Raw genomic sequence first — 15,602 nt, 5'->3', positions numbered from 1 at the left:
CTTTTTAAAATTTAGACTATTACAGTATCTGAAATATTATCATTTCATATTCTGTTACTCCTTAGGCATCACAAAGTTTGTTGAAAATACCCTTTTTTGTAATGATCTTGGCATTTCATAAGAATTTTAATAATATTTGTAGCAGGTGGACTTCCAAGCTAAAAACGTATCTGCTTTAAAAAAGATGCTCTATTATTATCTATAGACTAAAAGGCCTTTGCTCAACACCGCTAGTTATAATATCTTCACCAAATGGAAGAATAAAGAAATATTTTTGAAATTATTATGAATGCCACAATACAAGTTTAACTGATGAGGGACAGTGGGGCCAGGTATGTGTAATAAATCTGCACCTATGTACAAGAATGGAGTGTGACTTTTCTATTTTGGGTTCTACTTGAAGAACCTGAATTTATGTTTGGGGGTCTTGTCACACATCAGCCTTCAGTTCTGTAGAATGAAGGCTCAGCCCCTCAATCCAGTTAAACTTTATATTTTTGTCTTAGTTTTAAAAAACATCTGAGTACGTTTCCAATCATTATTTATGTATTTGTTCTAATGCCATCTCATAGTCTCTCAAATGAGAATAGTCTACATAACACAATCCCCCTGCACCTTTTTTTTTCCTTTGGTATTGTAGGGAAACCTGTGTATAGTACACTCAAATATTATAAAAACAATCCCACTTCTATTAAAGCCAATGGCAAAATTCTATTTATTTCAGTAGGAATAGGAGCTAGGTCATAGTGTGATTCCAGTTAGTTTTAATTGTGTTGCATCTTTGATTTTTGCATTTCCTGGACCATGAGAATAGGCTAGCAAATTTTACTTGACCTTCTAGTGAAATTCTATTTCAAGTTCTCCTGTATTATTGCAATTCTGCAATCTTTGGTTGGCAAATGCTGTTTAACAATGATTAAATAGATCCTTAGCTATTGCAAGTTGATGTAGCTTCATTGACATCAATGGATTTACACTCATTTACACAAGCTGGGGATCTGGATACTGTTACAAATGGAATGTTTAAAAAGTTAATGGAACTGTTTATGTTGGTTTTTAGGTTTTATTTTGTTTTGCACTTAGGTTTTGTAAAAACTTCTTACTATACATCTAAATTAAATCTGACGGTGGTCCTTCAAAACCATGTCCCTTTTTTCATGTGAAGAAAATTATTCATGTTTATTTGCACGATTGATCCTTTAGGGAGGATTTCCATCTATGTACTGTAAACATTTGTCATATAGCAGCTATTCTTCTTTCTGTCAGGGAAAAAAAAAAAAGCTCAGTATCATTGATGAGGTTTCCCAGATTTCCTCTGCAGGACGCTTTTAAGTGGATATTTTTAGATTCATGGTATGAGCACTTTTTCCTCGTAGTGCTGTATCACAGCTGCAACGCCATGTGCTGTATTCTCTTTGCAGTTACACCTGTTTTACACCACTATGATTCCATTGGCAGCTGTGGAGCTATGACCAACGGACACTGGTGTAAATGAGCAGAACTAATTCCTGCCTGATTCTTCACTGCCTTGCACCTAGTGGAGCTATTTTGCGTCCATGCAAAGTGAGCGTAAAATGGGCTTGATTCTGATCTGTAGCCGAGGCTCACTCAATTCAGCTGAGTCTGTGGAGTCAAAAGCTTTCAGATGCCTTTGAAACACTTGGGCCCATATGGAGCTCTTCGTGGCATCTAGCATGATTTAGGGTATTCTCAAGGCTACTCGTAAGTTCTCCTCATTTTTGGGGCCATTGTTGCAGTTTCAGATCACTGGAATGGAAACGTATGTTGAGAATGTTATCTTTTTCCAGGAACAACCCCTACGAAAAGGCAACATAGCCAGCTGTGTGTTAGCTCTACACCATCCAGCGGTTCCTCCACACTAGGGGAATTCTCAACTGAGCAGATCCCTTGGGTGTCAGCAGCTTTGCACCTCCATAGCAGTGCAGATCAGGTGGGAGACAGCTGAGTATCTGGCTCAGTTTGTACTGCTGTAAGTGACAACATGGCACTTTTAATGCAAAGCAGTGGAGAATCAGTTCCTCTGTGGTGAAATAGTAAATCTGTTTAAGCCCTGCCTTGAAAGAGTCAGTCCCTTGGCTTTCATCTAGGTTGCTTACTAGGTTTTAGGCCTCAAATCTGGTCAGGGGTATATTGTTTTCTACTAGACAGTAGCAGTAGAATTTACAAGTTCTTGTAAGCAAGAATAAAAATTAAAAGTGGATGATCTTTACTTGAACAAGCCTAATCCTAGAGGACGAAAATAGCCCAAAATATATTAGAAAGAATGTTTATCTATAGGTTATTCAGCTAGTCCCTTTTGACTTTCAGCTCCAGGTCGATGGGATAAGAGTTACTTTAAGAAATTAAGGACCCAATCCTGCAAACAACTTACTTCTGAGCATTTTGTTTGTTATGTGAATAGTCCGATTGAAGTTCCTGCTTACGTGAGTGTAAGAACTGAGATGGGTGTTGCAGCTATGTCAGAGTGCAAAGGGACTATTCGGTGTTGTGAACGAGACACTCCATGCTAAATGTTTGCATGAGTGGGCTCTAAGTGATGAAAACACAATTTTCAGTTAGTATTTTTCTTGGGTGTATTTTCCAGTACATAGACAGGACAGCAGAACTGATATCAGTTAAATGTAGCACCCACTTATCACCCACTGTCTGAAATGGTGCAACTGTAAGTAATACACAAAGTTTAGGTCTGACAAAAAGCTATATACAGAAAAATGGACTATTTCAAACATAATAGAACAATCAAACAGTTTTTCTAATTAGGGGCCATTGTGTGTGCGCTTAATTCCATCTCTGTTTGTGATAGGATTTAAGCACATGGTTAAAAACTATTAACTTCAGTAGGATTTAGCAATCCTTAAAGTTAAGCATGAGTTTAAAGTGAAGTCTCAGTTCAGATGCTTTCCTGAATCAGTCCTAATATTACTTTGGTTACAGTATAACAAAGTTTAGCAACAGTCCAAAATTGTAAGAAACGGTGGCATTGGAAGGAAAAAAACTAATTCCTAGTTCTGTTTTTTTTTACTTCTGTCTGTGTGTGTTTTAAATATCCCAGTTCCTTCATCTTTGTCTTCTTGTAATTGCAGTTTGTTATACCTTTATCTAAGTTTTCTGTTACATCCCATCTCCTCCCTTTATATTGATATTAGAGCCAGTTTCGCCCCTGGAATGATTGTTGAGGAAAATTCTTTTGCTGAAACAGCTGGCAGTTAGCAAGCTTTTCCTGCTGGCATCCATCCCTAAGTTACCCTGATTAGAATGGTCTTCTTTCATTTGTTCCTCTTGTCTTTTTTGGATGAGTGGCACCATTAAGAATGAATGGAGTTTCTAGTCTGTTTCATATCATAATAAAAACAAACTGTTATATTGTATATAATAAACCATAGTTATTTAGAACTGGTCCAATAGTCCAGTGTTCATGGGTCCAGTTCTTCACACACTTGCCTGAGAGTAGGTCAAGAGCAACTCCATTGAAGTAATGGAGTCATTCTAAAGTGATACTGATGTGAGTGAGAGGAGAATTGGGCTCAGTCCTCCACAGCTGCAGCCAGATGGGTTGAGTGTAAGGGTAGATGCACCTCTGTAACTCACAGGAGCATCTGGTTTCTGATATTGAAAGCATTTTTTATTTTAAACCTACATCCATACCAAGGGTTAATGTTTTGCATTTAACTCACAAGCTAACTTGAAACTATAGCTATTCGAAAGCTATCTCCCCCCCCCCCCCCCCCGGCCTCATTCCGCTTTTATCAAAGGACTCTCTCTTTCGGTCTTCACAGAAGCGCCACATCCTTGAGACAACGCACCCAGCGGCTCTCATCTACCTTTACTGCACTGTGTGTTACATTATGAGCATGACTGAGAGTAGAATGTTCACTTTTCACAGGTGCAAATGACTACATAAGATACCAGCTGGTGGTGAATCAGGCTCATCATGTTTGTGAAGTCACGTAAACACTTATATTAGCTGGGATGGGGTGAGGGGGGTGGGGTATCTGCACACATTTTTTGTTAGGACTTAGGTGATAATATCTGGAGTCCAATTGATTTTAATATGGATATTGTATGTGATCATAATGGCTCCAAGATTATTATTTTTTATTGTTACTCTTTGTGTTACAGCAACAGCTTGAGACCCCAACTGAGAGCAGGGCCCCATTATTCTAGGCATTGTACAACCACCTAGTAAGGGACAGTCCCTGCCCCCAAACAGATGTACATTGACCTCAAATAATACAATGTAACAGTCCTTTCAGAGCCTTTGCATTGTGTGACCTAATATACTATTACAATTTATTATTTGTATTGCTGTACTGAAGAGAAATATTCTAAAGTAGGAGAGCACTACGTTCTATTAATATATGCTTTGCACTTATAGAATGCTTTTCCTCTGTACATTTCAAAATGTTTTTATAAAAGTGGTTAAGCACTAATAGCCTGATTTTTAAAGAGGGGGAAACTGAGACATTGAGAAGTTAAAGTGTGATCCTAATTTGAAAAGTAACTGTAAACATGACATTGTAGTATAACTGTTTTATTGACTCTCGGCAAATTCCAGATCAAATTTTGTGCTTTTTGTGTGTATAATAAATAAGCGTATCTAACTGCCACAAGTTCAACCTGTGATTTGTAAGTCAAGCTGTGCTTTTTCTAGCTTATGCATTGTCACCAGTGATAGAGGTTCTGAAAGATAATTTCTGCCCTATTACACCTGTGTAACCCCACTGAGGCATTGTACTGTTGTAACTGAGGGCATAATTTGGCTCTGCAATTGAACTGAATTCAAAATTCTGTTGATGCAGGTGCCAAAATAAAATCCATCTCACTCTCCCATGACTGTATTGCCTCTTCCAAGGAGTAAAAAGGAAGAGAAATTTATTTTTGTTTGAAAAGTGAGTGAATTTGACAAAATATACCCAGAGACCAGGTCTGTTAAGTAGGAAGGTGTCATTTTTTCAAAGCAACTTGCCAAGTAAAGACACAGTATGGCTCTTACATGCACAGGGCACATTAATGGATGCCTTGGAAAACTAGCCTTTGTGCAAGCGAAGTACATCTAGGGCCAGGTCCTCATCTGGCATAAATCAGCATAACTCTACTGAAGGCAATGAAGCTACACCAATTTATATCAACTGAGGATCTGCCCCACAGAATTAATAACTGGCAACTGTGAGTTATGAGGCTCTAATTCCCTTGAGCAGACCTTTGTGATATCGTATCTTACAAGAGCCAAAATGATACAGTTCTCTTTCCCAGAACAAGAAAGTAATTTGGCTGCAGCATTTGGGACTCCCTGGAGCCTAGAGAGTAGAGATTTCAGGAGGCCACAGGAAGAGGGAATTTCCAGAATTCCAGAATGCTGGGACATGATCAAAGGTATGATTAAGGCTTTTAACTTGGGCAGAACCAAGGGGAGAATGAATTATGGCAATGTTGCAGATAGGGGAATAGGCAGACTCAGAAAAGGGAGCTGTGAGAAGCAAAATACTTTAATAGTATTTTACATTAATATAATGCCTTTCATTCCAAAGAACTCAGCATTTCAAAAATTATATAAGCATAAGAGGCACCTCACCCTTGAGAGGTAGGCATTAGCAAGGTGGAGTGAAGGAGAGAGACTTTTCAAACATAAACGGGTAAATGTTTATCCAAACTGTGCCAGAGGATTTTTGATAGGTCTCATCCAAAAGAGAGACAATTCACAAAAAACATGGTACTAATTTTGTTTACTTTGGAAGAAAGAAGGGCTGAGTCAGCTCTGCCAGAAATTAACCTGTGATTCCATTGAGTCTAGGTATTTCAGACCTGAGAGGTAGATAAGCCATTATCAATTTTCCTGCTGTCAGTATTCCAGCACTAAAAGTGTATGAGTCCGCATACCTGTTTTCAGACTTTTGGGGTGTCTGCAATTTCTGGATGACAAGAGGTTGAGGGTAGGAATTTTCTTAGCTCATTTCACTAACTATAGTAAGTGCATTTTTAATGCAATTTTTAGTATTACAGATCGTACAAGAAAGTGAAGTTTGGAACAGTCCACAGATAGAAACCATAACCCACTAGTAATTCAGCCATTTTCAGGGGCAAAAATAGAAACTCTTGACCAAGGTTCTTCAAAGTGACTAAGGATTTTGGGTGCCTCCACATTTTAACACCTTGTGTGGTTTTGAGATACTTGAAATGAGCTTAATTTTCAGACGATGGATGGCTCAGTACTTTCTGAAAATCATACCCTTCAAAGTTTCTCACATCAGGCACCCAAAGCCACTAGTGACTTTTGACATTGTTGGCGATAAAAGTTGCTCATTAATCTAGAAAACCCCTTAGGACCTGTCTATACTGCAGCTTGGGAGTGAGCTTCCCAGCTCAGGTAGATAGACTTGTGCTAGTGGGGCTTGCGCTAGCATGCTAAATATTAGCTGTGTAGATGTTGCCACACTGGGAGAGGCACAGGCTCGCCGCTTGAGCTCAGAGCCATGGGGTAGCATGAACTTGAGCTCAGGCGGCGAACTTGAGTCTCAGCTGATGCGGCAATGTCCACACTGCTATTTTTAGTGCACTAGCTGCAAATATATGTACCAGGGTGAGAGGTTTGCTCCCAGCTGCTATGTAGTCATACTCATGGACTTAGGTGGGAGCTGAAATCACTTAATACCCAGCAGGACTGGTCCTTATATTTATATATTTTTTTATGCCCATGAAAGAGACATCTCTATCTCCCAACTTCACAGAACTTGTTTGCGAGTTTTGGGTTTGGAGTATATCTGAAGCCATCATAATAATAATACTTAGCACTTTCCCCCTTAGATCTTGAAGTGCTTGTCGGTATGTCTAAGTATTTTATTTGCGTTTTTAAAAAAAATAGATGTATGGAGAGGGAATTATGATGTGGTGTAATTAGTACTTTTTCACTTAGTTTTTTCTCAAATTGCCTAGTCTTTTAAAATATTCCTTGGGTGGACAGAAATTGCTCCAAGTTTGCAATTTTGAGGCTGATCTTGATAGGTGCAAAGTACAGTAATTTTGCTTCCATTCATTCTGGAACTAGTAATTAGCCCAGAGTAGCACTTCTCTGTTGTTTTGAGTAAGGCATTACATGACTACAAGGTGACTTGTGTTTTCCTTTGGCCCAAAATGTGAAGCAATATAAAAATATAAAAAACTTCTTCTTTATGTTTTCAGTGATTACATTGTAATTGCGCCCCCCGCCCCTTTTCCTCTGGGAACATATTATAAGAGCCCTTATTCCCAACTTGACTCCATGGAAATCTTGCAGCATGGCTGTGGGTGTCTTGATGCCAGACACCGCCTTCCCCCCGCCCCCACACACATACAGTGCCTGCTGAAGACCGCATAGGATAGGTCCATGATCAGAGAAGGAAATCTTTGAGATTTATCTTGTGGATTTTTCTTGAACCATCCTCTTTATGGGAGGGATATGGTGGGCTGTGGATTTTGGAGGCCACAGCTTCATCAACCCTATTGATCATGATTAGGAATGCTGTAATATATGAGGATGCAGAAGAGCTGTCATGTAGAGGTGACTGCTGCTCCACTGTCTCATTTACCTCTCATTGATTGGTTGGCAGCTCAAGCCAACATAATTTCCTTCCTCTTCATATTTCCACAAGGAAATACCACACTCTGGAGGGGGACTGTGTTTTGGAGCACAGCGCCTGCCCTGCAGCAACCCCTTCCTCCTCCACCCCTTCAACCCTATGGAGCTCCATCAGTGTGGATCTCTGATGGGCGGCATCCCTGTTGGCCAAGGGAGGGAAGGATGGTGCCATGGTGGTGGCACAGTAATTCCTCAACAGAATTTCTGGATGAAAGCTCCAAGGCCATCAGGAAGCCCAGTCAGTCTTGCATTGTTTCTCCTCTCCTATACTGTGCCAAGTTAAACAAGACACAGGACTAATCTGTTTCCCCATTTCTCCCCACTTAAGAGCTTCGATGTGTTATGAGTCATCAAGGAGCAGCGCTGGTGCAAGGTGGCCCTGCCTTGTGTTACTTGACCATTTTATGGCTCTTTTCTATCATGGCTCTTTTGATGGATATTGTATTGTGCAGCTGAGTTGTACTTCCTCGAACTTTGCTATTTTTGCAGGTGTTAAGTGCAGTGTGTTTTGTCACATGTGCTTACCAGTGGTGTCAAATTGGAAACACTGGTCTCTGTCCTGGTTGGTGAAGGTTGGGGGTGAATGCTATAAGCAGACCATTGTTCATTTGCAATCATTATAAAGTATCTTAACCTTCAAAGCTAATGTTGATACATCTCTGCTACTACCACTCACCACATGCATCAAAGTAGAAGAAACTGGCATCTACATTTTTCCCCCACCCCCAGCTGTAGTCTGGCATGGACCATACCCACCAAGATAACTGTCTTCCTTCCCATAAAATGTGAACTTTATTTTAAAAAATCATGCATTTTGTGCTCATTAAATGGAGGAACAGATAACTTGGACGAGTGCATACCCCCAGTGGTGCTGGAACCCTTTTAATAATGGAGGTGCTGAAAGCCAGCCCCCTTATCCCGTCCATACCTCTCCCCCCAGCTGGGGCTGGGAGCAGTGTTGTGTCTCCAGGGGGGAACCCAGACAGAGGTAAGGGGGCAAAGGCTAGGGGTGGGCACGGGGCCAGTAGCAGAGTATCATTGGACTGACGCTCAGTATGGATTGTGTAGAGAATCGCTGAAGTGGACAAGCATCCGTTCCAATGATTGGAAGCTGAAGCTAGACAAATTCAGAATACAAATGTGCAATTTTTTTTTTAACAGTGAAGGTAATTAACCATTAGAACAACTTATCTAGAGACTGGATAGATTTTTCCATCATTTGAAATCTTTAAATCAAGACTGGCTATCTTCTTAAAAGGTAAACAATGGCTCAAACAGAAGTTGTGGGCTTGATGCAGAAACTGCTGGTTTTGGCTCCTATCCTGAGTTATGCAGGAGGGTCCGACGAGATGAAAGGTCCTTTCGGGCCTTAAACCCTGAGAATCATCAGGTATTTGTTTAGCACCAAAAGGTGGTTTTACTTGTGTCCTAAGTCAGAATTTGGATTAGTATCTCCAGAAGCAACAAAGAGTTAAGCCACTCTGCTGACTAACCCCTATAAAGGACATTTCAAATATGTATGGACTATAAAATTTTGCATCCACAGAATTTTAAAAATGTATCCTTTCCCATGGAGAGTTTCTTTTTGTTTAAATTACCATGTTGTTGAATTTGGAAAGCTTAAGCATTTTTTGTGTTTTAAGGACCGTTCTGTTAAATGGATGTTCTCAGTTAATGCAGTGTTTGTGAAAAGTGCCTGACTGACAGCTCCAGAGAGTCAGCTCCTGTTGTTAGTGAACGCATACAGTAGCAGCAGAGTACGTTTCCCCACACTGCGATTTGCCCAACATTGAACAGGTTTTTCAGCTTCCATGTTCATTTAATGCTGAGCCTCCCTCCCCTCTGGGTATCAGTTGAAATGGTGTTTCTGTGATCTTATCATTAGTCCACTATGAACTTTATGGAGACCATCAAGTCATTTCATGTAGGCCACCAAAAGCTTAGAAAAAGTTTCCAGTTTCTCATAGACTTTAAGGCCAGAAGGGACCATCATAGAATCATAGAATATCAGGGTTGGAAGGGACCCCAGAAGGTCATCTAGTCCAACCCCCTGCTCGAAGCAGGACCAATTCCCAGTTAAATCATCCCAGCCAGGGCTTTGTCAAGCCTGACCTTAAAAACCTCTAAGGAAGGAGATTCTACCACCTCCCTAGGTAACGCATTCCAGTGTTTCACCACCCTCTTAGTGAAAAAGTTTTTCCTAATATCCAATCTAAACCTCCCCCACTGCAACTTGAGACCATTACTCCTCGTTCTGTCATCTGCTACCATTGAGAACAGTCTAGAGCCATCCTCTTTGGAACCCCCTTTCAGGTAGTTGAAAGCAGCTATCAAATCCCCCCTCATTCTTCTCTTCTGCAGGCTAAACAATCCCAGCTCCCTCAGCCTCTCCTCATAACTCATGTGTTCCAGTCCCCTAATCATTTTTGTTGCCCTTCGCTGGACTCTCTCCAATTTATCCACATCCTTCTTGTAGTGTGGGGCCCAAAACTGGACACAGTACTCCAGATGAGGCCTCACCAATGTCGAATAGAGGGGAACGATCACATCCCTCGATCTGCTCGCTATGCCCCTACTTATACATCCCAAAATGCCATTGGCCTTCTTGGCAACAAGGGCACACTGCTGACTCATGTCCAGCTTCTCGTCCACTGTCACCCCTAGGTCCTTTTCCGCAGAACTGCTGCCTAGCCATTCGGTCCCTAGTCTGTAGCGGTGCATTGGATTCTTCCATCCTAAGTGCAGGACCCTGCACTTATCCTTATTGAACCTCATCAGATTTCCTTTGGCCCAATCCTCCAATTTGTCTAGGTCCTTCTGTATCCTATCCCTCCCCTCCAGCGTATCTACCACTCCTCCCAGTTTAGTATCATCCGCAAATTTGCTGAGAGTGCAATCCACACCATCCTCCAGATCATTTATGAAGATATTGAACAAAACTGGCCCCAGGACCGACCCTTGGGGCACTCCACTTGATACCGGCTGCCAACTAGACATGGAGCCATTGATCACTACCCGTTGAGCCCGACAATCTAGCCAGCTTTCTACCCACCTTATAGTGCATTCATCCAGCCCATACTTCCTTAACTTGCTGACAAGAATACTGTGGGAGACCGTGTCAAAAGCTTTGCTAAAGTCAAGAAACAATACATCCACTGCTTTCCCTTCATCCACAGAACCAGTAATCTCATCATAAAAGGCGATTAGATTAGTCAGGCATGACCTTCCCTTGGTGAATCCATGCTGGCTGTTCCTGATCACTTTCCTCTCATGCATGATCATCTGATCTGACCTCCCGCACATTGTAGGCCACAGAACCTCACTCAGCCTCTCCTGTAATAGAACTATAATCTCTGGCTGAGTTACTGAAGTCCTGAAATCATGATATAAAGACTTCAAGTTATAGAGAATCCACCATTTACACTAGTTTAAACCGGCAAGTGACCCAAGCCCCATGTTGAAGAGGAAGGGGATCCTACCCCCGCCCTCCCTCCCCTGGGTCTCTGCCAATCTGACCCAGGAAGAAATTCCTTCCTAACTCCACATACGGTGATCAGCTAGATCCTGAGCATGTTGGCAAGACCCACCAGCCAGACACCTGGGAAAAGATTCTCTATAGTAACTCGGAGCCCTCCCCATCTAGTGTCCCATCACTGGCCATTGGAGATTGGCTACATGCCATTGTGGGCAGCCTGTCATCCCATCCCTTCCATAAACTTATCAAGCTCAGTCTTGAAGCCAGTTAAGTTTTTTTCCCCACTGGTCCCCTTGGAAGGCTGTTCCACAACTTCTCTTCTCTGATGGTTAGAAAACTTTATCGAATTTCAAGCCTAAACTTAACGATGGCCAGTTTATATCCATTTATTCTTGTCCACATTGGCACTTAACTTAAATAACCCTTCTCTCTCCCTGGTATTTATCCCTCTGATGTATTTGTATAGAGGAATCATATCTTCCATCAGCCTTCATTTTTTGGTTAGGCTAAACAAGCCCAGCTTTTTGAGTCTCCTCTCATAAGGTAGGTTTTCCATTCCTTGGATCATCCTAGTAGCCACTCTCTGCACCTGATCCAGTTTGAATTCATCTCTCTTAAACATGGGAGACCAGAATTGCATGCAGTATTCCAGATGAGTTCTCACCGGTGCCTTGTATAATGGTGCTAACACTTTTCTCTCTCTCTACTGGAAATAGCTCGCCTGATGCATCCTAGGACTTCACTTTTTCATGGCTGCATCACATTGGCAGCTCATAGTTCTTGTTTACCCCTAAGTGCATGACGTTGCACTTTGCACTATTAAATTTTGTCCAGTTTCTGTTACTCCAGTTTAAGGTTGTCCAGATCTTCTTATGTGATATTCTGTTCCTCCTCAGTATTGACAATACCTTCCAACTTTGTGTCATCCACAAATTTTATTAGCACACTCAACTTTTTTTTGCCTAGATCATTAATAAAAATGTTAAATAAAATTGGTCCCAAGACCGATCCCTGAGGAACTCTACTAGTAACCTCCCTCCAGCCTGATAATTCACCTGTCAGTATCACCTGCTCTCCGTTAACCCATTCCTTATCCACTTTAAATTCTCATATTAATCAACATCTTCTCCAATTTAACTAATAATTTCCCATGCCTCAAATGCCTTACTGAAATCCAGGTCAATTAGATCTACTGCATTTCTTTTGTCTAAAAAATCAGTTCTCTTCTCAAAGAAGGAGATCAGGTTGGTCTGGCATGATCTACCTTTTGTAAAACCATGTTGTATTTTATCCCAATTACTGTTTACCTCTATGCCCTTAACTACTTTCTCTTTCAAAATTTGTTCTAAGACCTTGCATACAATTGAGGTCAAACAGGCCTGTAGTTTCCCAGCTCACTTTTTTTCCTTTCTTAAAAATAGGAACTATATTAGCGATTCTCCAGTCATAGAGTATGACCCCCCAAGTTTATGGATTCATTAAAAATCCTTGCTGTTGGACTTGCAATTTCATGTGCCAGTTCCTTTAATATTCTTGGATGGGGATTATCCAGGCCCCCCAATTTAGTCCCATTAAGCTGTTTGAGTTCCACCTTGGACGTGGTAATTTCTACTCCTATATCCTTGTTCTCATTAGCCACTCTGCCACTACCTATAAACTCTTCATTAGCCGTATTAAAACCTGAGGCAAAGTATTTGTTTAGGTGTTGGGCAATGCCCAGATTATCTTTAATCTCCACCCCATCCTCAGTGTTTAGCGGTCCCACTTCTTCTTTCCTTGTTTTCTTTTTATTTATATGTATATAAATAAAAATATATAAATATATATTTATATTCTTTTACTGTTGGTTTTAATTTCCTTTGGCAAGGTCTAACTTTGCTTGGCTTTTGGCAGTTCTCACTTTTCCCCTGCACTTTCTGACCTACAAGAGGTAGCTTTCCTTGCTAATCCATCCCATCTTCCATTCCTTGTAGGATTTCTGCTTTTTCTTAATCACCTGTTTGAGATGGTTGCAGATCAAGCTGGATGAGCATCCCTTCCCCACAATATTTTTCCTCTTGCTTGGGATTCAGGATTCAGATAGTTTCTGCAACTTTGACTTAAAGATCTGAATGTGGAGGAGGCTTGGCATTACATTGCGTTTTTCAGTCCAGTCCACTTCCCTAGCTAATTCCCCCCCCCCTCCCTTTTTTTAATCGTTTGCCCTTTTGGAATCAAGGACCCTAGTTGCAAACATTTTTTTTATCCTTTCATTTAGTTTAAACTGAATTAGCTCATGGTCGCTCAAACCAAGCTTGTCCCCTACAACCAATTCTTATGTGAAGTCCTTACTACTCACCAATACCAAATCTAAAATGGCATCACCTTTTGTTGGTTTGGCAACTATTTGGTGAAGAATTGTGTCAGCTATGATCTCCAGGAAAATCTGGGCCCTACTATTAGTAGCACTTATCCTCCAATCTGTTTCTAAGAATTTAGTCTCTCATAATCACACAATTCCCAGTAGCATTTATTTAATTAAAAACATTAAAGAGGTCTCAATCCATGTCCAAATTGATCCTGGGGGAAGCACTATCCTAGGGGAACCTCTAGAAGTTTTCTCCTGCAACGTGCTTTTTGGCCCAAACAGGCTCTGTCTTATCCATTCCATCACTTCTAATTTCTTTACAGTCTACCTTATCATTAATATACAATGTTACTCCACCACCAGTTGCTACTTTACCACAGCTGGATTTGAATCTGTGACCTACAAATGAAGGATTAATATGTGCCACGGCCAGCCTCTGGAACAATCCAGTTACCCTCAAATAGATGTATTGGTCCAGATCCTGAACTAGTATAACTTGGTGTAGCACCATGGGAGTCAGTGGAGCTACACTGATTCATACCAGCTGAAGATCTAGTCCCATTAATCCTTTATAAGATACCACAGAAAGTAGGTACCTTCCATATGGTACCATACTATATCATGTCTCTAGCTGAACTATACCATGTAAAAACTCATGAAGCGTAGCCACATTTTGTTTTTAAAATTTTTTAATTGTTACAAGGAAAAGACAGTTGAACAAAAATTATGAGTCGGAGGGAATGTGTGTCTGATTTTGAGTTCTTCCAAGAAAGGTTTTCCTGATTCATCTGAGCAAGTGGTGTGTTTCTCAGTCTTACACCCATCCTCCTTTCTCCACACAACACCTCCTTTTACAGAAGTAATTGTTTTGCAGACTTTTGGTTGGTTTTCCCTTGCACTTCTAATTGGAATTTTTCTTTTTAAAAAGACATCTGAAGAATGCACATGCTGACTTTAAGAACTGTTGGGCTATTGAGAAAGAACTGGAGTACTTGTGGCACCTTAGAGATTAACCAATTTATTTGAGCATAAGCTTTCGTGAGCTACAGCTCACTTCAATCGGATGCATACTGTGGAAAGTGTAGAAGATCTTTTTATACACACAAAGCATGAAAAAATACCTCCCCCCACCCCACTCTTCTGCTGGTAATAGCTTATCTAAAGTGATCATTCTCCTTACAATGTGTATGATAATCAAGGTGGGCCATTTCCAGCACAAATCCTGGGAGAGTGGTCACTTTAGATAAGCTATTACCAGCAGGAGAGTGGGTTTGTGGGGGGGAGGGGGGGTGAGAAAACCTGGATTTGTGCTGGAAATGGCCCAACTTGATTATCACACACATTGTAAGGAGAGTGATCACTTTAGATAAGCTATTACCAGCAGGAGAGTGGGGTGGGGGAGGTATTTTTTCATGCTTTGTGTGTATAAAAAGATCTTCTACACTTTCCCCAGTATGCATCCGATGAAGTGAGCTGTAGCTCACGAAAGCTTATACTCAAATAAATTGGTTAGTCTCTAAGGTGCCACAAGTACTCCTTTTCTTTTTGCGAATACAGACTTACACGGCTGTTACTCTGAAACCTGAGAAAGAACTGTTAAGGTAGTCTTAAGAGTATGTAGGAGATAATCAGTCATTATCTTCAGCTTGGGGCATGCAGGAGACAGTGGGTTATGGAAACAGTGAAAGCTTATGCTCTAATAAATTGGTTAGTCTCTAAGGTGCCACAAGTACTCCTTTTCTTTTTGCGAATACAGACTAACACGGCTGTTACTCTGAAACCCATCATAAAAGAATGCTTTTTCATTAAGTATTTTCCACGCAGGTAGATATGTTTTAAAAAAAATCAACTCTATCCATACAGTTCATGGTATGAGCTTAACTACAGTGTTGTTCTGCCTAAACATCCAGTATTATACTTCATAACCAACCTAGAACAGACTGCTTTCTCTCTCACACCTTCAGACAGGTAGACTAAATATTTTAGCCAGGCAAGTTCCTTCACACTGAGCTCTCTTTTTTTGAGAATATCCTTGCGTCATGCTGTAATGCCAGGCCTTTTGGTGCAGACAACTGAAGCACATTGTACAGTGACTAAAAGAATCCACTGCAGGCAGTAAGAAGTGTTTTTTCTTGTATGCACGTATG

General features: G+C 40.8%; 2 protein-coding genes across 4 annotated transcripts in view; one reads left to right on the top strand and one right to left on the bottom strand.

Annotated features, from left to right (window-relative positions):
* The window catches only part of GADL1 (glutamate decarboxylase like 1), a 244,067-nt gene that overhangs the window by 48,790 nt on the left and 179,675 nt on the right, over positions 1–15,602 (bottom strand). The gene's annotated exons all lie outside the window — the stretch shown is intronic.
* The window catches only part of TGFBR2 (transforming growth factor beta receptor 2), a 78,640-nt gene that overhangs the window by 2,594 nt on the left and 60,444 nt on the right, over positions 1–15,602 (top strand). For 2 of the 3 annotated variants that reach the window (XM_084621259.1, XM_084621258.1), the window contains exon 2: positions 5,275–5,394. The exons of the other annotated variant lie outside the window; for it this stretch is intronic. In XM_084621259.1, the coding sequence (XP_084477385.1) occupies positions 5,275–5,394 (120 nt within the window). The remainder of the gene's footprint in view (positions 1–5,274; positions 5,395–15,602) is intronic. 3 annotated transcript variants of the gene reach the window in all.

The sequence above is a fragment of the Lepidochelys olivacea genome (genome assembly GCF_965140295.1).
Source record: "Lepidochelys olivacea isolate rLepOli2 genome assembly, chromosome: 2".
NCBI classification, from domain to species: Eukaryota; Metazoa; Chordata; order Testudines; family Cheloniidae; genus Lepidochelys; species Lepidochelys olivacea.
The sequence above is the reverse complement of the archived record's forward strand: the minus strand, read 5'-3'. Positions and strand labels throughout refer to the sequence as shown.